This window comes from Rhodamnia argentea, chromosome 8 (genome assembly GCF_020921035.1).
Source record: "Rhodamnia argentea isolate NSW1041297 chromosome 8, ASM2092103v1, whole genome shotgun sequence".
NCBI lineage: Eukaryota > Viridiplantae > Streptophyta > Magnoliopsida > Myrtales > Myrtaceae > Rhodamnia > Rhodamnia argentea.
The window spans coordinates 4,924,085-4,946,516 of NC_063157.1; the positions used below are offsets into that span (position 1 = coordinate 4,924,085).

The following is a 22,432-nucleotide window of genomic DNA, read 5'->3' on the forward strand; positions in this document are numbered from 1 at the left end:
TGAAAAAAAATTCAATTTGAAGAATTGGGTCGTACCAATTAAAAGTTTGACACCATGCTATGAATATAGCACAAAACAAGAGGCCACCTATGCACTTTTGCCTTGTCCAATTCTTTTCAAAATGCCTCTTTCATCTTTAATGATGATTAGATGCAAATTGCACATTTGCGAGGCAGCTATTTCATTATCACTTCTAAGCTTCGAAGAAGCAGTATGATTGTATTTTGGCGATTACACAGTGAAAGATTCGAGCACCGAGTTATACTTCAAATGATCCTATAATTAATGTTTCGGACTAGGAAAAAGAACATAATATCACAAAATACTGTTTTAAAGAAAATGCAATGTGCTATTTTAGTTGGTATAGACATTGCAGCTATTTTCTGGTAATATGTCGGAGATTCGAAGCATTTATCCATGGAGAGAAGCATACTGATGAGGATGGTAATGAAGGATTTCGTTCCACATCATCTCCCTAATCATAGGCTCCCCCATACTCTCGTCGATGTCGAGGCTAATCGGGTACTGAGCCGGCGGGTTGCATCGCGGGTCGTACAGCCCTGCCATGTAAGGATGCTGGAGCGCCTCCGTCACGGTGATCCTCTTCCTTGGGTCGAACACGAGCATCTGCTGCAGCAGGTCCACAGCCAGAGAATCAGCCTGCGGGTACAGCTGGGAGAAGTGGGTTCCCCTCGAGACGGGCAGCTCCTTGATGTACCTCCAGGCCTTCGGGTTGTCGATGAACTCGATGTCCTCCTCCCTCTGGCTCCCCAGTGTGTTGATGATCAGCTTCAGCTGGTTGAGGCACTCCGACCCAGGGAACACGGGCTTGCGCCCGAGGATCTCGGCAAAGATGCAGCCCACAGACCAGACGTCAATCGAGGTCCCGTAGTTGTCGCACGAGAGCAGCAGCTCAGGGGCGCGGTACCAGCGCGTGACCACGTACTCGGTCATGAACTGCCCCTCGCCTTGGCTGGTCCGCGCGAGCCCGAAGTCGCATATCTTCAGGTCGCCGTTGGCGTTCACCAGGAGGTTTCCGGGCTTGAGGTCGCGGTGAAGAACGTTGGCCGAGTGGAGATACTTCAGCCCTCGCAGTAACTGAATGTGCAGAGTCAAAACCAGAACAAGAGTTAGAACTGAAGAATAGTACATGCAATGCAATGCAATGCAATGAAACAATGTATATCATGAAGTTAGTCCAGCAAAGCTAGTGGTACAGAACTCGATTTGCAGTCATATTTTAGCTATGAGCAAGAACTTTCATTTGGCAAAAAGTTGCACTTCAGAATATTTGCCTAACCCAAAGTTGAATGTTGCCTTCGAGTTAATGAATGTTGGCCGAATGGCAATCTCATATCACCACACCTGAGGTCGCAATTCCGAGGAGCAACATGTGCATTATTATCCTATCAAACCAAAAGGCAGTGCACAGCTGAATCAGCAGTAGAATTCGATGGAGGAAAGTCGCGAATTGTTACCTGAAAAATGAAGTACTTGCAATGGTCGTTGGACAGCGGCTGCGAGGACTTGATGATCTGGTGCAGATCGATGTCCATGAGCTCATAAACCAAGTACACATCCTTGAAGCTACTGCTGTGGACCGGCAACATCACATCCTTCAGGGCAATCACATTCTCATGCTTGATGTGCCTCAGGAGCATGAGCTCCCTCAGGGTCCGCAGCGCGTCCACCCGGTTCTCGAACACATTGTGGATCTTCTTGATCGCGACTTTCTCGTTCGTCTCCCTGTTGTTCGACGAGCACACCACGCCGTACGCCCCTTTCCCGATGGGCTTGATGGGCTCATACTTGGTGTCCACCTCGAACAGAGTTTGCCACACTGAGTAGTAATTCTTCCCTCTCTGCCCAATTCCATCTGGGGGCTCAACCAGAGTCGCCATATACCCCCTAATCACAACCAAAACTCTATCACCATAAGCACAAAAGGAGAGAAAGAACAGAAAACTGGGACTGCAATGATTGATATCAAACCCAGAAGTGAATTGGGCTTAATCTGTGAAGTCGACTCATAATTTACCAAGAATTCAGGAGAGTTCAGCTTCAATTTCAATGCATGAGCGAGAAAAGAAGAGCTGGAAATCCCAACATAAGAAGATGTAAGATGGAATAGGAATTGATTCTTACTTGCCGCTTCTGCTGCGGAACTGTGACCTTTTTGAGATCACCTTCTTGCCAAACTGTGCTTATGCTCTCTTTGCCCTTTTCGATTTTCTCTGGTCTTTTCTCTTGATTATAAAATTCTGTCCTCTACCTTCTCTGGACTGTCTTCCAGACCAAGCCCGCCACCAAACACCCAAGTTCCAGATTCTTCAAACCTTTCCCTTCCTTTCCCTTCACATGATTCCAACTCCCCGCTCACTATTTTCCTGGAAAGTGAGAGCACCAAGAAACAATCAGAGGGCAACTACAGGAGGAACCCCCCTCCCCTGTTTTACAGGAAAAATCGCTGAAATTCTTTCTACTTCCCCACCAAAACCCACCAAGATCAATGACCATAATCGAACCGAGCACGCACTCGGCTCGATAGACAAGTTCTTGCAAGCTACTGGGTTCGATTCAGATGTTGAAAAAGAGACAAATATCTCGATCAGATCTTGAGAAGAAGAGGCGTGAGCAGAGTGGGTTAAAAAGGGGAATCAAGACAACTGAAAGTGTGTGGTGACGAAGCTGTGGACACCCACGCATGGCACAGTAAGAAATTTATACAAGAGATTCTGCAATTTTCTTTCGTAATTTCTTGGAAAGCTCACCTAGAATCCATGAACGAAAGAACAAGCGGATACGATGAACTTGAGCTGCTTCATTACTCCAAGAAAAGCTTTGTTGATTTCGTGCCGCCGCGCGCGACCGGCTCACTTCTTGGGGCCGGCCAATGAAGAAAAATTCGTTCCCCTTGCTTGTGTTGATAATTAGCTCTTAGTCTATCTTATCTAAATGTACTTAACACGTAAGATTTCGTGTAATCTCATTAGAATTGGGTTAAATTGGTCCGGGGCGACTTTTGAAATATTGATTGTACGAAAGTGAAAAGACTCGTAAAAAGAATCGTCAATAATTGAGCATGTTGTCGAGGACTAAATTGGAAACAAATTTGATATTTTCAACATGCTTGAAAAAGAAAATTTATAGGACACGTTTCTTTTTCCTAATAACGAGGTGCTTTGGACCATATTGAGATCGGATAATTTTTTACTGAGATATGAAAGTATCTCATCGAAACGCTTAGAGCCATATTCCCGATCTTCCAAATGACTCAATACTCGATAGAGCGCTTCCCTTTCGTTGTAATCGAGATTCCTCCCATCGCAAATTATTCCATGTATATTTACTTTTGAGCTTTATGTGATTCACTTGCAAAGGTTAAAATTAGGTACATTTTGTCTTTCCGTTATTCTTGTACATGTTTGCTTTCACCTAACATTTTACCCATTTGACCAAACCTTGGATTATTTTATCCGGACATAGCTTGAAACCCTAAAATCAAGAGCCTATTGGATAACTTTGGATCAAGAGAAGTAGCCACCTAGCGCCTGCCTAATCTTCAATTTAGCACGCAATTGCAATTCGTGTAAATGGGTTTGTTGAATTATTATTAGGGTTAATACTATAAAAAATCTCAAACCGATATACCCGTGACAAATTTATCTTAAACTATTTTTTTGATCATGAAAAATCTTAAACTAGTACATCCGTGATAAATTACCCCAAACTATTTTTTTGACCACCGAAAATCCTAAATTGGTACTATTATAATAACTTTATCCCGAATTAATTTTTTTGACCAAGAAAAATTTCAAGCCGGTACACCTGTGACAAATTTACTTTCCGTTAAATTAGATTAATATCACAAAAAACCTCAAATTGATAAACTTGTGATTCACATAGGGTAAAAATCCCAAATTGATACACTCGAGAACTGTCACATGACATTTAACTTAACAATTTAAAGGTTATATTTAATGAAAATTAACTGAGGGTAAATTTATTTGGGTAAATTTGTTACAAGTTGATCAATTTGGAGTTTTTGGTTGTCAAAAAATAATTTGGGATAAATTTGTCATAGGTATACCAATTTTGGATTTTCCATGATGTTAATCCTTATTATTATTATTAAGTTTGGGTTTCTTCAGATTCGTTTTAATTCTTGCAAACCGAAAAATGTAAAGTAAATGAATAAATGTAAGCATAGTCAAATGATTTGAAGGGACAATTGCGTAATTGCACTGGAAGCATAAGTTTAGGCCCGAAGCAAGCGGCGCCAACACGTGGAAAGCGTTCGGTGAGGCCGGCTGGCTTGCTTCCATTTGCAGAGATCTCCTCTTTGTTGGGCCCACTGCCCACTCCCTAATCCTACGAATTATAATTATTACATTTTGTCACCCAAAAGTGAAATAATAAATATTAAATACTCTAGGCAAAAAAAAAAAAAAAAAAAAAAATAGGGCCAGTACCATAAAAAAACTAAGAACTTTACTCGAAAAAACCCTCCAATTTTAGGTACGGTCACAATTCTACTTGGAAACTTTTTTTATCCCGTTAAAAATCTCCAACTTTAAGTCAAATCCCAATTCTATCCTAATTTTTTTTGTTGGATTAAAATCCTTCAATTTTAGGTCCAGTTTCAATTTTATCATAAATTTTTCTCGTAAAAGATCACCAATTTTTACTTGAGTCCTAATTTTACCTTCATTAAACTTCCGGCAAAATCGATTTTGCGGTCGATCTTTGATTTCTTGTGCTCGAGAATGTTCCATCTCTAGCAATCGAAGAGCTTGCCCCCGGGATACTCGAATAGCTTGTGCTTGGGAGTTTTTCATTTCCCAGTCGTTAACGATAAATTTTGGCCAGAGTATTAATAAGGGCAGATTTGTGGCTCAAGTAAAACTTTGGGGTTGTTTATGAGATTGTACAAATTTTAGAATAAAATTGAGACTGAATGGTAAAATTGGGACAGAACGTAAGTTGAGAGTCTTTTTATAGGAAAAAAGTTTATACTAAATTGAGGTTTTTTATGGGACAAAGAAAAGTTTAGGATAGACTTGATGTTAGACCTAAAGTCGAAAGTTTTAATGAGACAAAAAGGTAAAAATGAGACAAGAGCTAAAGTTTAAGGTTTTGTTTTCGGAGTATTAGGCCCAAAAAATTGATAGCACTAGTGTTATTCATCGCTAGCTCCGCAAATATTACGCCGATCAGAAATTTTTGGACCAATCTCTCTTTTTAATTGAAAGAATTTCGCGTGAATTTCTACTCTTTTGGGAATGAATTCGATCTTGACTGAAATCTTTTGATCGATCAATTACGTTACTCCTAGTGTAACAAAACTCTCTTGCTTCATGTGTAACAAAAGTACTACATGGTCTATAAATTATATAGATTAAGCCCATTTACAACGTTTGATCACGTGTGTGCTAAGCTAGAGCTCACATAATTAATAATGCAGATGGTATTGACCGCAAGAAAAGTTCAGGTCATACGTCGTCTCACGGAATGTGCCTTGGAGAGACGGAATAGTCAATCGAAAAAAAGAGGAGGACTGTACTGTGGCTGCTGGGATTCGAGCCCAGGTCTCCACGGCCACAACGTGGAATTCTAACCACTAAACTACAGCCACTTTCACTTGCCTTCCGTCATTTGAAATTCAACATAACGTATGGAAGAAATCGAATCCTTTTCATGCAATTTCTTCACGAAGCCACTGTGTCGGAGAGAATCAATGGTCGGAACTGGATGGGTTGGTTACTTTCTCTTCACTCCCGCCATTTTCCTTGACAAATTGGGGCCGACAAACTCTATCCTAAATGACTTCTTCCTTCTCTTCCCTCTTGTGATCGACGGGGGAAGGGAACCATGTCCCTGAGAGCGACCTCCAGTTCGTCGCTCTTCAACAGCTGCTCGGCTACATTGGCCGGAGCGACTCTAGCCGTCTTGAGCAAACTCAAGATATGGTCGAAGAGCTTGCGGTGATCGGTCCCGAGATAATTAAAAGTGAGAAGCTTGAACCCACATCGGGGTGGCATGGAATGTACAGGTCCATGCGCCGGCCAAAATGAAAGGAAAAAAGAAAGAAAGAAAAACTATTAAAAAAATATCCACATCAATGCAAACCGTGCCCATTAGTATAATCGGAGTCCACATTAGCAATATTCGGCATAAAATTGGCCGAATGGACTCAATCGGTACCAATGTGAAAATGTTTAGGACTAAATTGATCTAATTAAAAAGTTTAGGGCTAAATTGGGATTAATGCAATATGTTTAGAACTTTTTTGGTACTATTCTCGTCTCTTCAATAGAGATGATACTTGACTGGAGGGGATCGGCGGATGAAACGCGCGATGAATATGACCACGGGAGATCGATGTATTGGTGTGCGATACTTGAGGATAAATGAGGGGAAATTATCAAAAAAGTTTTAAGCCTTGCAATTGTGCCAATTCAATTCTAAACTTTTTTTGCTATCGATTCAATTCTAAATCTTTTACAATCATATCAATTCAGTCCATTCAACCAATTTTGGTCGGCAAGCCTTGAAGTGGACGACGGCTGCGCAAAAAAAAATAATTTAGAATTGAATTGATACAATTATAATAGGTTTATGATTTTTTTTTTATAATTATCCCGATAAATGAGAGACCGATGATTGAAGTAGTTTAGTTAGGTATATGATTAGCATAGATCAAAGTTTTATCTCTACCGACGGTGCTCGTTCGCAAGTCGACTAGAAAAGCTATAGGGGTCCTCGCGCGGGGTGTTATTCTCATCTATCTATTCCATCTTGAGCGTTCTCTTTAACGATTTCTCCTCGACTCAGTTGGACCGTTTTCTAGCTTACTTTGCTTTTAGCAAAAAGCCTGCAGTGTTCCTTTATTGATTTAGGACAAGGACAGTAAATGACCGAGGTATTTAAAAGTACGGAGATCGGAGGCAATCGTCGTCAGTCATGTAAATAGCAGAAAAATAAAGATGACTATAAATTTGTAGAAAAAATGCTGAGTTCTTTGATTGATCGAGGATATTCTTTATAATGAGTATAATGCGGGTGTTGATAACCCATTACCTACGGTTGCAAACAATAGCGACTTCCTGATTCTATTAGCGAGTAGTACAAGAAGTCACTTCATGCAACGATTACCTCCGAGAAGTTACAATTTTCACGTCGCGTGTTGTCGATGACTTCTGCCGATTCTCCAAATAGTCAATTGTTCCAACCAAACTTTCTTTATCGACCGAGTTTGCCGCTGGTCGATTAGGACTTCTTAAATGTTGCCAATTGCAGTATCTTTTTTTTAACTAAATCTTTTTCACTTAGCATTATACGGCCTTCGGTTAGTTTGATTAGGCCATTAAAGAATTGTCGAGCACCATTTCTGACTCATAATATGCCATTAAAGCCACACTTTGTGTAAAGCATTCATGTGACCCTCTATCTATCTTCGAACAGTTGCTCAGGTGATTAATTCAACTGGGAAAGTTGATTTTTGCTGCTTGGTCTTCTATCAATTGCGACGAAATGACTGGACCGAACGAGTGACGGGTTCTTTTATGCGGAAACCATGCATGTTGTTGCCCACATGCTTGATGAAATGTCTCTGTGAATTTTCCGATCTGATTTTTCCTATTAGTTGCACAGGAATCTTCAGCAACAGTGACTAGCGTAATTGGTTCGGCAAGTTGAATCGCAGCTAGCGCGGAAAGGGTTTGCTCAGATTTTGCGGTACTTGACGAGAGGCATAGAAAAATTTAAGCTGATCATAACTGTTGAGACATGTAATTCATTCTTCATGACTCGGAGAAAATCTTACTTGTTAGCTGCTGGATGTGGGAGTTTAATACGCGCATAAAGACGACGTGTTGCATTGGAGCAAGACATAAGGGGTTGAACCCATTCTTCAAATTCACTTTCTATGGACCGAGTTGCGTATGGATCATCTAAAATTTTACAAATAAGTAGAAATGAGTTTAACGCTCACATTCGTTTCGTGATTTATGATACCACTTTCACGATCCCATCTATAACCGAACCCCGAGCTCCCTCACTAGCTCAATAAGCCGGTCCATGGAGCCGCCTATTCTTTAAAGTCAGCAATTTAAGAAGAAAAATTGCTAAAAAAATGGATATCGACTTGAGTTAGATATGGGTCGCTATATTTGCATTACATAGAAATGGATTAATTAGGGTCAAACTATTTTCGACCCAATTGGACTCATTAGTTTGACGGGTCTAGTTGTGTTATTTCGTCATGCTTGATACAAAAAAGTCTAGAACCATACCACCGCCATCGATTTTTGTCGTTTATGTTTCAATTAGTTCGCACTCGCTGCTTTCTTCTTCACTCCCTCCATTTTCTTCGGCCAATTCGGACCGATGAACTCTCTTCTCAATGACTTCTCCAGTTTATTTCCTCTTGTGATTGACGAGGAAGGAAACCATATCCCCCAGAGCGACCTCCGGTTCGTCGCACTTCATCAACTGCTCCGCTACTTTGGCCGGAGTGACTCTAGCCATCGTGATTGCGCTCTCGATCTGGTCGAAGAGCTTGTGGCGATCGATCCCGAGATAATTAGAAGCGAGAAGCCGGAAACCGCAAGGGGTGCACTAGGACATGGGAACGTGCAAGTCCATGCGCCCCGGGCGCAACAGGGCTGGGTCAAATTTCTCAATGTGGTTTGTCGTGAAGACTTTGATTCGCTCATCGCCGCAGCTCGACCAAAGCCCGTCGATGAAGTTGAAGAATCCAGACAACCTTACCTGTTCCGTGAGGGAAAAGAAAATTCAATGTTGTAGTGACAAACATGAGTAAAATGTCGAGGACTGTTCTTATTCCTAGTACGCAACAAATTGAACTAAAAAAATTGTACTTGATCTTGTCGCTGATAACCCGTTGACATTGTATTCATGCTTGCGGGTCGTGTTTCCGAAATCCTATCTTGCAACTTAATGGTGCAGTTGATGTCCTCAACCACCAATATGGACCGATTTGCGGTGGCAACAAGCAGCCTCCTGAGCTCCGCATTGGTCCGGAGCCCGCTCAGCTCTAGGTTGTATATGTCGAAATTCAAGTAATTAGCCATCGCCGCGACCAGGCTCGATTTCCCCATTCCGGGGGGTCCATACAACAAGTACCCTCGTTTCCACACCTTGCCAACTCTCCTGCAGTACTCCTTCCTCCTCACGAACCTGTCGAGATCGTCCAGGATCTTCTTCTTGAGCTCTAAGTCCATGGCCAGTGTCCGGAATGTCGCCAGGTGGTCGAGGTTCACCAGGGACCACGCACCGGGAAAGGACCTGTAGAGGAAACAAATTGTGATGGAGATACAAAATTCAGTTTTCTGTTGAAGAAATTGAGAGCAGAATCATAGATAAGAAGGTGCAAGACTGGTTCTAGTGAATTTTGACCTTAATGTTCTTTGGAATTTTACCTATGAATTGAACATATTTATAAGATAACTCCGGTGATTCCAACATAATGTCGGACGATAATTACCGCCGGAGCTCGGAGTGGAGAGCTTCAACGTCTTCTTCCCATGCTCCATGGAATTGGCCTCGTCGATGACGAAAGGCGGATAGGATTTGAGCACGATCTCCCTGTGCTTCTTGTGAAAAGTGAGCTCGAAGTACTGAACCTCGTGCTGAATTGTCGGGTTCCAGCCTGGATGAAGTCAGTAGCCCGGGTCGGCTTGTCTCGACACGCGCCGCATCGGGAGGGACTGCTTGGCAGCCAGGAAAACCCTGGGACGCCCCGAAGAGCTCGTTCTGGGCGTACCCATGCATCCTACTCTTCGACGACCATGGTCACTTCGTTGCGGAAGCGAGACAAGAAGCATTGAATCCCGGAGGAGAGGAGGCCCCGGAACTCGGCGGGGACGAATGGTCGAACCACCGACCGCACGACCATCACGGTGGCTGTCACGGAGGCCGCGGCAGACAGCACCGCCTTGGCCACTGCGATGGGGTTGTTCGGAGTTGGGGCCGCCATTCTTTTCAGATTAGTACTCCGTTTGGGGTAGATGATATTTGGCTGGAGGAGATCGTTGTCGTTGACGAGTCGGTCTTGGATTTATAAATGGCGAGCTAGTGACATTTCCTATGCAAGTATCACGGTCCGGCAATATCCTCACTCGAGGATTGTTAACACCTAAATTTTGACTAACTTGTTTCAGTCATTTTTATATAAAAAGATTAAAACTAATTTTAGTTCTAAACAAAAATAATTAGATCATTTTTCACGTATTTTTTTGGAGTTCCGACGGGGGATTTGAGCTTAATTCCATCAGGCAATTTGGACTTGAATTAACAGCAAATTTTCAGTAATTTGAAGGTCATATGTGCTGAAATTTCAATGGGTTCTGGACTTGTTTTTAATTTCAAATCGGCCCAATTTTGTTCAATTAAATTTTAAGGCTTTTAATTAAGTAACTGTTTAATTAATTGGAACCCAATTGGAGTCCGAAATCGTGTGATTAAGCCCATTAGAACATCAATTTGCGGATGGCCCTTCTTGCTCCATATGGCCGAATTTCATGAAGTGTTTCCAGGGAATGGGACTCTTAGGGTGCGTATGGTAACGTTTCTGTTCTCAGAACAACTTTTGAAACAGAAACACTTTTTTCTATTTCTGTTCCCGGCTACGATTTTTGGGAATAGAAACGCGTTTGGTAACTACAAAAAAAAAAAAGTGTTCAAAAGTTTTGATAAAAAGTAGTCGTCTTTGAAAGAGTGAAGGAGTAGTCCAGGAACAGAGGGTTGCAAAAAGTGTTCCTCTTTCGTTATAAAATGTGTTCAAAAGCTTTGATAAAAGTGTTCCGAGAACAAAGAAACAAGTATTTTTTGTTTCTCATTTCTGCTCCAAAAGTGTTCCCATTTCTGAAAAGTGTGTTCAGAACACTTTGGGAACACTTTTTTACCATACGCGTTTCTGTTCCCAAAGTGTTCCGGGAACACTTTGGAAACAGAAACACTTTTTCTGGAGCGTTACCATACGCACCCTTAATTATCGGATTTTTTTATCTACGGCTACCGTTGAATCGTATCTAAGCTAGGACTTCTAATTTGACAGCCTAGATTAAATCCTACGCTTGCTGTTAAATCCTTGTTCTATATGTATATCTGTCATGATAGCTTAGGGTTAAGGGGGACCAGCAAAAATTTCTGCTCAGACGCACTCGAGCCTTCACGTGAGATACTAAGAGAAAAGTAATAGGGAAAGCTTGAGGAGTTCGAAGGTTTTCCCTTCAAGAGTTGAAACCCTCCTCCGTGTCAAGTTTCTTCGTGCTTCCAGCTGCTCCGTCTAGTCTGACCAGCTAGTTGCATCGACGTAGCGCTAGATTTTGCCACATCTACTCGGACAATTCTAGTACCAGCTAGTGTCAAAGCTTCGTCTTTGAGGAGTTCTCCCGGCGTGCAATCCGGCAATTGATCATACATTCACAAAAGGCCACGAGGAGGAGGAGAGGTGGACGATCGAAGCGGTGGCTGCTGTGAAGAACAAATCAAGTGAAGACAAAAGAAGGAATCCACTAGAACGCAAAGTCAAAGCATCCACATGAGCTCCTGACAAGTTCCACCAAAGCCGGCCCATTGAAATTGTCTTCAAGCGATTTTTGCAGTGTTCTTTTTCTTTTGCAGATTATATAAAAGTCGTTCAGCACCAGCAAAGTAGCTCACCGAATTCAAGAGTCCCAAACCCACACGTGAATACCGCAACCGAATCGGTCCAGTTTCCATCTGTTGTTCAAGGCCGATTTTTGTCGTTGTTAGCCTCGGACTCCTTCGCTGTTCGTGCACGTTTTCCCTGCCGATTCGGCCTCAAATTAGTTGTTGTTCGCTGCTGTGGATTCGCCTTGCGGGTCCTAATCGTGCGTGCGAAGCATCCCTAGCCTATTAAAGTTGCTTGGTGACGCTTCAAAATTTGAGTTAGGTAATTCCTTTTATCTCTTGCTATATTCTGAATATTGCTTGATTGAATTGAAAGTTCAAAAGATGATATGAAGTTTGGATATACATGGTTGCTTAACTGGGTGGATTTTGGATGGGGAGCGTATCTCTTGAATTTTGTGCAGATCTTTGATATGCTTTGGGGTTTGACTTTCATTATCCTTAAGAGATTGAGCCTATAATTCGAAATATTCAGATTTTCTCAAATTCAAATTTGGACTTTTTTCGAAAAATTTGGGCATATCGGATAAGTATTTACTTCGATTGGATATCCCGAACATATCTTTAAAAATTTGGGAATTATCTAAAATACTTTTGAATATCCTAAAAGATAATTTTCCAACTTTACAATATATAAATCTTGATGGATAAGGTAAGATTGCTTTACAATTTTCGGCAATCCTCTATGGTTTTGGAAATTGATATGCCTTGGTGGATGATTTTTTTTTGCATATTGTTTACCATTTACTTTATGTTATCTCTGTTATAAAGTTTGAACTTTAGTAAACAATATTGCCCATAACACATGCTCTCCAAATGTGCCCTGTCCCTCGAAAAAAGTACATTAAAGGTAATATATGACTTTGATCTCAAAGTACGATTGTACCCATACGTGTGAATTAGATATCAAATCCTCAATTTCGAGGATCAGATTGCTAATTCCTATACTGAATTTCAAGGTTTGCCCGGACGATGGTAATTCTATAATATATTCACTTGCTAGCCCTAATCTCGGGGAATGTTGTGAATAAAATCGAAATTTCGGATTTAAAGGTGTTTCATGGGCAGTATTGTTTACTTTTGTTCAAATTTCATTATTTTCATGGTTTAAATAAATTCCTAAAAATACAAAAAAGATGTCACGTTTTCTTAAGTTAAGTCACGTTTCTCTTCACTTTTTCCATGAAAATAACATTTAAGAAAAATTAGGACTTTGAGATATCGATTTCTTGAATTAAATTGGATATTATTTCACTTTAGGGTAGTCTTTCAACTTAATTTTTTCATGAATCCGAAAATACACAAAAAATACCAAAAGTGTCATTCATTTGGCATTGCATATAATTTAGTTTGCATTATCATTTTCCATGTCACGCACATTTGACACGCCGTTATGCCATTTCATTCATTTTGCCATGTCATTACATCTCACATGTCATATAGTTATATTGCATTAGCATTGCATTTAATAAAAGAAAATCCAAAAAACAAAATTAATTCAAATCATCAAACTAGGGATTTTTCATGAAAATCGAGTACCGAAACGGCATTAAATGAAATGTTAATGTAACAAAGTCCCCAAATTCATTTAATATCTGGTTCGCATGAAATAAAGTATTTTCTCTCGAATACTTTATTTAGGTTTTTAATCTACCTACCATAAATAATTAGTGACGGCTCTAAATTAACAAATTTTGCATGTAATTGAACCTAATTTTCCATTCTATAGGACTTGGGAGAGTTCGAATTAGATTAGTTAATCTAATTAAGCTAATAATCCGTTAACCCGCAATTTTGTAACTTTAGTTAGCAATAAGGATCAACCATGATTCGATCGGCCAGCCATGCAATGAATCAATTCGTGATCAATCATGTGAATCACCCAACATCAGCCCCACTCGACCAAGCATCGCCCAAGATGGTCGAGCGGGCGGAGCATCGAGATCATCCATGCATCGGTCGATGTACGATGCGGACATATATCAGAATCAATCCGTGGATGATGCACGACTCATGCAGCTTGACTCATCGCACGATGCAAGACTCATGCAACATCAAGTCGTGCATCATGCCACGGACGACCCAATGAGCGACCAATTGAGCAAGTGGGCAAACAAACGGACGCACGACCCCTTGCCTTCTAGAACACCCAAGTGGGTCTGCAAAGCATCATCATCACGCCATGGGGAACCCGAACAGCTAGCACCAGTGCCAAGACTCATGCGCTGCAAGCCAAATGAATTAGACAAACATTACGAGACAAAACGGGCTAGCTGAATAGTCCCCCGAGCTGCTGGCCATCTTGTATTATAAATAGACCCGACCTTCACCATTGTAACTCACCTTGTTCACTATCCACATCACTTTGCATCAATCGCGAATCATCTTGTATCAACCGATCATCAATACAAACATCATCCATTCTCCCCATGACTTAGTCCCTCGGTTCACTCTCGCACTCTCTGCCAAACACGAATCGTGAGCATTGTGTGATCGATTCTCGGACCAAGGCTTGACTCGTGCGCATCATCATTCAATCCGTTGCGAATCACCACCCAAATCACACGAGTCGCCACACGGTCGTGGTTCAAACTTCAGGCCCGTGACATAGGTCCGACTGTAAAGTACAAAGCTACGAATGTATGGTGCACTTTCGTGTTTCCTTCTCGACAAAGACTTGGATTGCTTTGTCCAAGTCCCCGTCCACTTTAATTTTTATGTCAAAACCAGATTGACCAATTCCGTGCAATCATCTAATTCAATGATCGCATCTCGATGTAAGGCAAAATCACTTTGAAAATAGTTTGACTGCATAGTTATAAACTATTGGCTGGACTTCTTAAAGATAAAAAAATTCATAAATCGGTAACATTTAGGATGATTTATTTAACAATAGCTCCTTAACTCCCGCTGCACCATTTGAGTAACCAGTGTCAGACGGAACCTTTTGTCCCTCGTTCTAATTTTGCTAAAGCTTGTCGTGTTCTAGGGGAAAAAAAACCCAAAATGATTACGCAAGCGATAACCTCATCCGATTATGTGAATGAAGGTCTCATCTGTCCTGATCGATGATCGATTGGGTTCGGACTCATGTGAATTCAAGAATGAATCGATGTGTGGGCAACGGAGGAGATTGTATCGAACGAGAATGATTTTGAGTGCTCAAATAAGTATTGACCCCCATTCATATGAAAAAAAGAAAAAAAAGAAAAAGAAAAACATACGTGGTCCAAACCATGAGAAGTTGAAATTTTGTTACTTTGTTCAGCTTCCGGTCTTGAACGGAAAAAGGAGAAGCTGCTTGATCAAGTGGTAGAGAAGCCGCATAACTTTATTCACATTTTCTTCTTGATTAGAGGGACAAAGCGGCATTGGGAGATCTAACAGTCAAATGAAAGGATAGAACGTGTTCTATTTTCTGACTTTTTTGTCCCAGTACGGAGATCTAACAGTCAAGATGGAAAGAGAGGGAGTTGCAGAGAAACCAGCATATACCAAGATCAATCCATATAGGCAAGTCTAGCTTACAAGAAATTGTGGAATTACAATAAATTATTGTACGAAAATGTTGGAATGGTTAAAGCGATACAACTATATAAAGCAAATTATATTGCCGGAATGATGTAAATATCGCTCGCAAGAAAATGTCGCATGGTTGATAGACCATGTAAATTGAGTTCATCTAGACTGTTGATCATTTAAATTTGCCATTTGATCCACATAATTAATGATTCGGATGACCATGCAGTAGTTCCCTGCATCAATTTCTCTTCAATAATTACTAATCTTAGTTAATCGATATTTATTGTTTTTCTTCAATTACTTCGCACTTTCCGCTTTCCTCTTGAGTCCCTCCGTTTTCTTCAACCGATTGGCACTGACAAACTTTCTCCTTTATGACTTCTTCGTTTTCTTTCCTCCTGTGATTAACGAGGAAGGAAATCACGTCCCTGAGAGCGACCTCCGGTTCGTCGCTCTTCATCAACTGCTCCGCTACTTCAGCTGGAGTGACTCTCCTCGCCGCGATCAAACTCTCGATCTGGTCGAAGAGCTCGTGGCAATCGATCCCGAGATAATTAGAAGCGAGAAGCCTGAACCCGCACGGGGTGCAATAGGACATGTGAAGGTGCACGTCCATGCGCCCGGGGCGCAGCAGGGCCGGGTCTAACTTCTCCTTGTGGTTCGTCGTGAAGACTATGATCCGCTCATCGCCGCAGCTCGACCAAAGCCCGTCGATGAAGTTGAGCAACCCAGACAATGTCAGCTGTTCCACGAGACAAAAATTAATGTCGTAATGTGCAACAAACTGAAGTAAACCTTATACTCGAAAGGAAAGCCAAGAAAATAAAAAATACCGTACATCTTCTCGTGGATAACTGTTCGACATGTTACTCATGCGCGCAGCTCGGGTTTCGGACTTCCTGTCTTGCAACTCAATGGTGCAATCGATGTCCTCGACCACCAATATGGACCGATTCGCGGTGGCGACGAGCAGCCTCCTGAGCTCCGCATTGCTACGGAGCCCGCTCAGCTCGAGGTCGTATATGTCGAAGTTCAAGTAATTGGCCATTGCCGCGACCAGGCTCGATTTCCCCGTGCCGGGCAGTCCGTACAATAAGTACCCTCTTTTCCACGCCTTGCCGACTCTCCTGTAGTACTCCTTCCTCTTCAAGAACCTTTCAAGATCGTCGACTATCGTCTTCTTGAGCTCTAGGTCCATGGCCAGCGTCTCGAATGTTGCCGGGTGATCGAGGTTCACCGAGGCCCACGCATCTGAGAGAGGACCTGTAGAGGAAAATGTTTGTGAAGAAGAAATTGGGAGCAGAATCATAGTATGTTGTCTGTAGCATGTACTTATCTTTGAAATGGTCCATTTAATTGCAAATTTACAATGTCTTTGATACTTCTGGCTAGTCCGATTAAATTTAAGAAGTTTTGTGAACTTAGTATTTTTACTCCTGTCCACACTTCGTCCACACTTGATCCACACTTATAATAGCAGAATTAAAAATCTTCATAAATAATTTCGTTAGTTCCAACTTAATATTCGAAGATAGTTACCGCCATAGACGCGGTCGAAGCTCGGAGTGTGGAGCTTCAACGTCTTCTTCCCCTGCTTCATGGACTTGGCCTCGTCGAGTACGAACGGCAGATATGAATTCAGCACGATCTCCCTGTGTTTCTTGTGAAAACTGAGCTCGAAGTACTGAACTTCGTACTGAACCGAGGAGTTATGGCCGTGATGAACTTGGTAGCCCGAGTCGACTTGTCTCGACGCGCGAACCCACTTGAGCTCAACCCCATGGAACGTATCCACCAGCGCTTGATTCCGGTCCATAGCCAGAGTGAGGTGGTTCTCCTTCGTGGGCTTGGACACCCGGATGCGCGTCGTCGAAGGGGTTTGCTTGGCAGCCAAGAACACCTGGGCCGCCTCGAAGAGCTCGTTTTGGACGAACCCGTCGTACTCATCGACGACCAGGGTCAATTCATTGGAGAAGCGAGAGAAGAAGCCGCGGATCCCGGAGAAGAGGAAGCCCTGGAGCTCATGGGGGACGATCGTGTGGACCATCGACTGCACCACCATTGCGGTGGCCGTCACAGAGGCCGCGGCGGACAGCACCGCCTTGGCCACCGCAATGGCATTCTTGAAGTCGGTCGGAGTGGAGGCCGGGGTCGTCATCTAAGCAGTTTGGCAACAGACGGTAAGCAGTTTGGCAACAGACGGTAATTGAGAAGCCCTTGATTATATGAGATATGTTTGGGTGAATGAGAGAACAGCGAAGTCGGTGTTGGAATTTATAGAGTGAGCTAGTGACATGGAAGCCAGACCGAGATGCTCGCGGTCTTAAAGGAAAAATTGGGGTGTGGCGTTGCCTTCTTGACCGAGCTGGTTCCTGGAGTCAAAGTCTCCGTAGACTTTGACTTTGCCCTGCCAATTGCCGTGATGTTTCAGTCTTCTTGCCCTTGTAATAAGGCCCATGAAATTGTCCAACTTAACGATCGGGGTTTTGATACAAGGCGAAACCCCACATGGCCCATTCCGTTTCGATGGAGTCGCGCATCTTAATTTATCGCACGACGCGATTGGCTAATAGTTTGCCTCGAAGGGTGGACTACTTTGCCTCGATTAGAGAAAAAGAGGACAAAAGCAAAGACAGAAAAAGACGCCTTCCTGAGTATTTTCTTCTTATCGTCCTTTTTTTATTACTTTTCCCGGTTTGACCGCGAACTCCAAATTGCAGGAGACCTTTCCAAACTTTTGAAGGCCGAGAATTCTTCTTGTGATCAATGAATTCCCGTAAAGCTACCAACGAAGCTGCTGTACCGAGGCCATCCGCTACGCGTTTTCAACCGTCAGTGTCCACCGAGCTCTTTATGTGAAGAAAGGAAAATCCCTTGGTGGAATCCTCAGATCCATGGCCACGCTCATGGAGTCCTCTTGAGAAATTGTCACCAAAAGGAGCGACACGTGGGAGAGAAGTGGACGGGGCTTAACTTGAAGTGGGAAGCACAATCAGTAAAGGAGATATCACGTTTTGGAGTTCAATCTTTCAATCCCGGTGATTGCACTTGTCCTCGCCGGATTTGTTCTTGATTTTGCTGCTCGTGGTAGGCTTAACTTTAAGCGGCTCGCATAATCGAGTATTCCATCAATAATCCTTAAAATCAATTAATGTTATCCTCTCAAACGATTTTTCGGAAAATAAAATGATACCGAACGGACGTTAGAGTAATCTAACGTAATCAAGTTCCAAGACTCTTAATCTCTAGTTCGTAGGAATAAAATAGTTTTCCAATTATTTTATTTAGGTTTCCAATCGACCTACCAAAAGTGATTAGTGGCGACTCCAATTGAAAACATTTGCATGTTACTCACATTGAACCTTAAGTTATGAATAGGTAGGGTTTAGGAAAGTCCGAGTTAGGTTGGTCAAATAATTAAGCTAATAATCCATTAGCCTGGAATTTTTCAGAATTTTAGGTCGCGGACATTGTGACATATTGTATGTTAAATATGTATTTTTTATATATATACATGATAAAATTATCATTTTTATGATTTTCATAAATAAATAAATAAATAATAGAAAGAGTCCTAGAATGAATTTATATAATAATTCTTTTAGACTTTGTTTTCAGTTTCTCACAAAAAAAAATAAAAATCGCCTGGACATGTTCAACGCTTTCTAGTGAATCATCCAGTGGATTTATATACATGATAAATCCAATCAAGCGCTCTTTTTGGATTGACTCTGACTCCACAATTTGTCTCAATTGTTTACTTTTTCTTCCTCCCTTTTCCGTGTCCCACATGGGGAGAGAAATAGAGAAAGAGATGAAAAGCTTCTTATAAAATGGGTTTTCAGTGCGTGAAGCAATTTACTGAGCTAGACTGGGTCAATGGGCCATTAGGAAGGCTCATGGGACTAGGGCAGATTTTGATTTTAAAGTATAAGATGCGCCTAAATTAATCTTGAGACATGCGAGTTTCAACATGTCTCATTCGTTGATCGCGTGTCGGAAGCTCGGACGTGTCTTGGTACACGTGCTCAACACTCGAAAAATGCTTGCGGGGCATGTCCGTGCAACATAGATCATTTCACTTGGTTTAACCATATAGTAACGTGACTAAAGTTTTATCGAATTAGTCACATCGAATTCTTTTAGTAGTGGGGGTTTTCATGATATAAATATATAAAAAGTTTCCTATGGAAGAATTGAAATTAGAAGCAAGCAATGATCCAACGATGTATCTCGTTCGTGGAAGGTTCGTAGCCCAAGTCTTCGTGGACTTTTGACTTTGGCCCTCGTTATGATGCCGTGATGTTTCAGCCTTCTTGCACAGACCGCACGCGATTTTTTTCATTTCCCTTTCTCTTGGAGTGCGGTGGCAAATGTTAATACAACGTTAAGAGGAGGGATGGCGAGCTTAGATTTAAATTATTCGCGCCAGTATTGAAATCATATCCACCAGTCTCGTGCAATTATTTAATTTAATGATCACATATCGATTTAGTTCAAAATCGATAGTGTCGGCTCGTTTATTGATTGACCACGTGATTGACTAGACCATGTAAAAATCGAGATTTTCTGTCTATAGATAGTGTCTGTTGTACGAGCTTTAGATTTCATAAATTGGTTAAGCGTGGAATGATTTATTTGATGCTTTGTCCTTACCCCTTGCGGCACGCTATGAATAAGATCATGGACATAGAGAAGCGAACAAGCAAATGGATTGGGTGGGAGGTTAAAGCCCAAAAAAGGACTTCCCACGATTTAGCTATCTTGTCCCTTGAAATCTACGGTGGATCTTTTAATATCTGATGTGTACAAGCTTGCTTTGAATTAATGAGATTTTCAGTTCTTTGACTAAAAAAAAAAAAAAGGAGTAATCATCAAGATCTCTGTCATTAGAAATGGCTACTCCGTGATCGGAACCTGTTCTAGCTTATTTTGCTTTAGCAAACTTTGTGTACTTATCTCCGATTGATTAAATTCGAATGTTTTCTGCCTAACCGTTCAAATACATGATTCCATGGAGGATTTGGATCGCCTAACATTGGATTTTTTGTGACATGCTTACCATTACTCAAATCAGGCCGTCCAAATAAAAATGGACGGCCAAGAATGGGCCACGTAGATGGGAAAATCCAAAAAAAAAAATATTAATTCAAATCGTCAAACTAAGGATTTTTCATGAAAATCGAGTATTGAAACGGTATTAATTGAAAAGTTAATGTAACCAAGTCTCCGAATTCACTTAATCTCTGGTTCGCATGAAATAAAGTATTTTCTCCCGAATACTTTTTTTAGGTTTCTAATCTACCTACCATAAAAAATTAGTGGCGGCTCCAAATTAATAAATTTTGCATGTAATTGAACCTAATTTGCCATTCGGTAGGACTTGAGAGAGTTCGAATTAGGTTAGCTAATCTAATTAACCTAATAATCCGTTAACCTGCAATTTCCTAATTTTAGTTAGCAACAAGGATTGACCGTGATTCGATCAGCCAACCATGGAATGAATCAATTCATGGTCAATAGTGTGAATCACCCAACATCAACCCCACTTGACCAAGCAACGGCCAAGATGGTCGAGTGGGCGGAGCATCAAGATCATCCACGCATCATTCATTGTACGATGCAAACATCGATCAGAATCAATTCGTGGATGATGCACGACTCATGCAGCCCGACTCATCGCTTGATGCAAGACTCGTACAACATCAAGTCGCGCATGATGCCACGGATGACCCAATGAGCAACCAACCGAGCGAGTGGGCAAACAAACGGACGCACAACCCCTTGCCTTCTAGAACACCCAAGTGGGCCTGCAAAGCATCATCATCACACCATGGGGAACCCAAATAGCCAGCACTAATGCCAAGACTCATGCGCTGCAAGCCAAACGAATCAGACAAACACTATGAGACAAAATGGGCTAGCTAAAGAGTCACCCGAGCTATTGGCCATCTTGTTTTATAAATAGACTCGAGCTTCACCATTGTAACTCACCTTGTTCACCAGCCGCATCACTTTTCATCAGTTGAGAATCATCTTGTATCAACCGATCATCAATACAAACATCATATGTTCTCCCCAAGACTTAGTCCCTCGGTTCACTCTTGCACTCTCCGCCAAACACGAATCGTGAGCATTGTGTGATCGATCCTCGGACCACGGTTTGACTCATGCACATCATCATTCAATGCATTGCGAATCACCACCAAAATCACGCGAGTCGCCACACGGTTGTGGTTCAAACTCCAGGCCCATACCAAGTGGTATCGGAACGGGTCAAAGTGTTCGTGAGTTGCTAATCCGAGACTCGGTTCATGGTGCAGCCCAAGTGTTCATGAGAATGTCGGACGAATCCATCACCATCATTGATGCTGTTAGTGATAAGGTCGCCATCATCGGCCAGGACTTAACGAGTGCTCGTGACACTTGAGACCCTCATCCAAAGAACAAGGGCAAACGACAACGGCGAGCTACTTCACGCGATGCTCCGACATCGTTTGATGAGAAACTCGACCGCATCAAAGCAGCCATGGACGAGTTCTTCGAGAATGAGGGGGATCGACTTGAGAGGCTCAAAGAAGAGCTCCATGACGAGTTCAATTCTGGACTCAACATCGTCGTTGGACGAGCTACCAAACGGGCAGACACCTACGACGCACCGATGAACAGCATCTAAGCCGAGTTTGTTGCTATCAAAGGCGACTTCCAGGCCTACAAACAAGTGACGGACGGCAAGATCGAGCGACTCGTGGAGGAGCTCAACGCTTGCAAATCAGCTGCAGCTCAAGGCGTCATCACCGTGATGCTAAGTCCCAAGCTGGACGTACCCAAACCAACACTATTCAAGGGAGAACGCTTAGCTAAAGAGGTCGACAACTTCCTATGGGCGGTCGAATAGTACTTCGACGCCTCCGAAATCACCGACAAAGCTGCCAAGGTGCGTACGGCAGCCATGTACCTCTTTGAAAAAATGTTGTTGTAGTAGCGTGGCTGTTGCCGAATGGCGCGGTGCGAGACCCATAATAATTGTTCCTTGAATGTGCGAGGAATGAAGCCCGTAGCAAGCTGTGAAGACTCTCACAAAAGGGAGACATTGACAAATACGTGTGCGAATTTGCCGAACTTCTACTCAAGATTTCGGACATGAGCGACGCCGAGGCGTTGTTCACATTCATGGACGGTCTCAAACCATGTGCTAAGATGGAGCTAGAACATCGTGGTGTGCAAGAGC

General features: G+C 42.2%; 2 protein-coding genes, 1 long non-coding RNA gene, 1 other non-coding gene and 1 pseudogene across 6 annotated transcripts; 1 reads left to right on the plus strand and 4 right to left on the minus strand.

Moving 5' to 3' along the window:
* Positions 1-259: 259 nt before the first annotated feature.
* Positions 260-2,866, minus strand: LOC115741178 (mitogen-activated protein kinase 7). Of its 3 annotated transcripts, none has more exons than XM_048283363.1 (3): positions 2,039-2,866; positions 1,479-1,908; positions 260-1,098 (listed from the first exon to the last, which is right to left on the minus strand). In XM_048283363.1, the coding sequence occupies exons 2-3, from the start codon at positions 1,899-1,901 to the stop codon at positions 412-414; spliced, it is 1,110 nt and encodes a 369-aa protein (XP_048139320.1). In that variant the 5' UTR covers positions 1,902-1,908; positions 2,039-2,866; the 3' UTR covers positions 260-411. The 3 variants fall into 3 exon arrangements, with proteins under 3 accessions (XP_048139320.1, XP_048139319.1, XP_030530799.1); XM_048283362.1 differs by having other exon boundaries at positions 2,032-2,866; XM_030674939.2 differs by having other exon boundaries at positions 2,146-2,861.
* A 2,697-nt stretch (positions 2,867-5,563) lies between these two features.
* On the minus strand, positions 5,564-5,635 carry TRNAH-GUG. The gene has a single exon. It is a non-coding gene; the product is annotated as a tRNA-His (tRNA).
* A 2,570-nt stretch (positions 5,636-8,205) lies between these two features.
* Positions 8,206-10,028, minus strand: LOC125316109 (annotated as a pseudogene).
* LOC125316113 lies at positions 9,557-17,050 on the plus strand. The gene is made up of 3 exons (XR_007199437.1): positions 9,557-9,682; positions 16,084-16,088; positions 16,935-17,050. It is a non-coding gene; the product is annotated as an uncharacterized LOC125316113 (long non-coding RNA).
* Positions 15,481-17,374, minus strand: LOC115741371 (AAA-ATPase At3g50940-like). Its single transcript, XM_030675244.2, has 3 exons — positions 16,741-17,374; positions 16,040-16,464; positions 15,481-15,943 (listed from the first exon to the last, which is right to left on the minus strand). The coding sequence occupies exons 1-3, from the start codon at positions 17,357-17,359 to the stop codon at positions 15,482-15,484; spliced, it is 1,506 nt and encodes a 501-aa protein (XP_030531104.1). The 5' UTR covers positions 17,360-17,374; the 3' UTR covers position 15,481.
* Between the last annotated feature and the right edge of the window lie 5,058 nt (positions 17,375-22,432).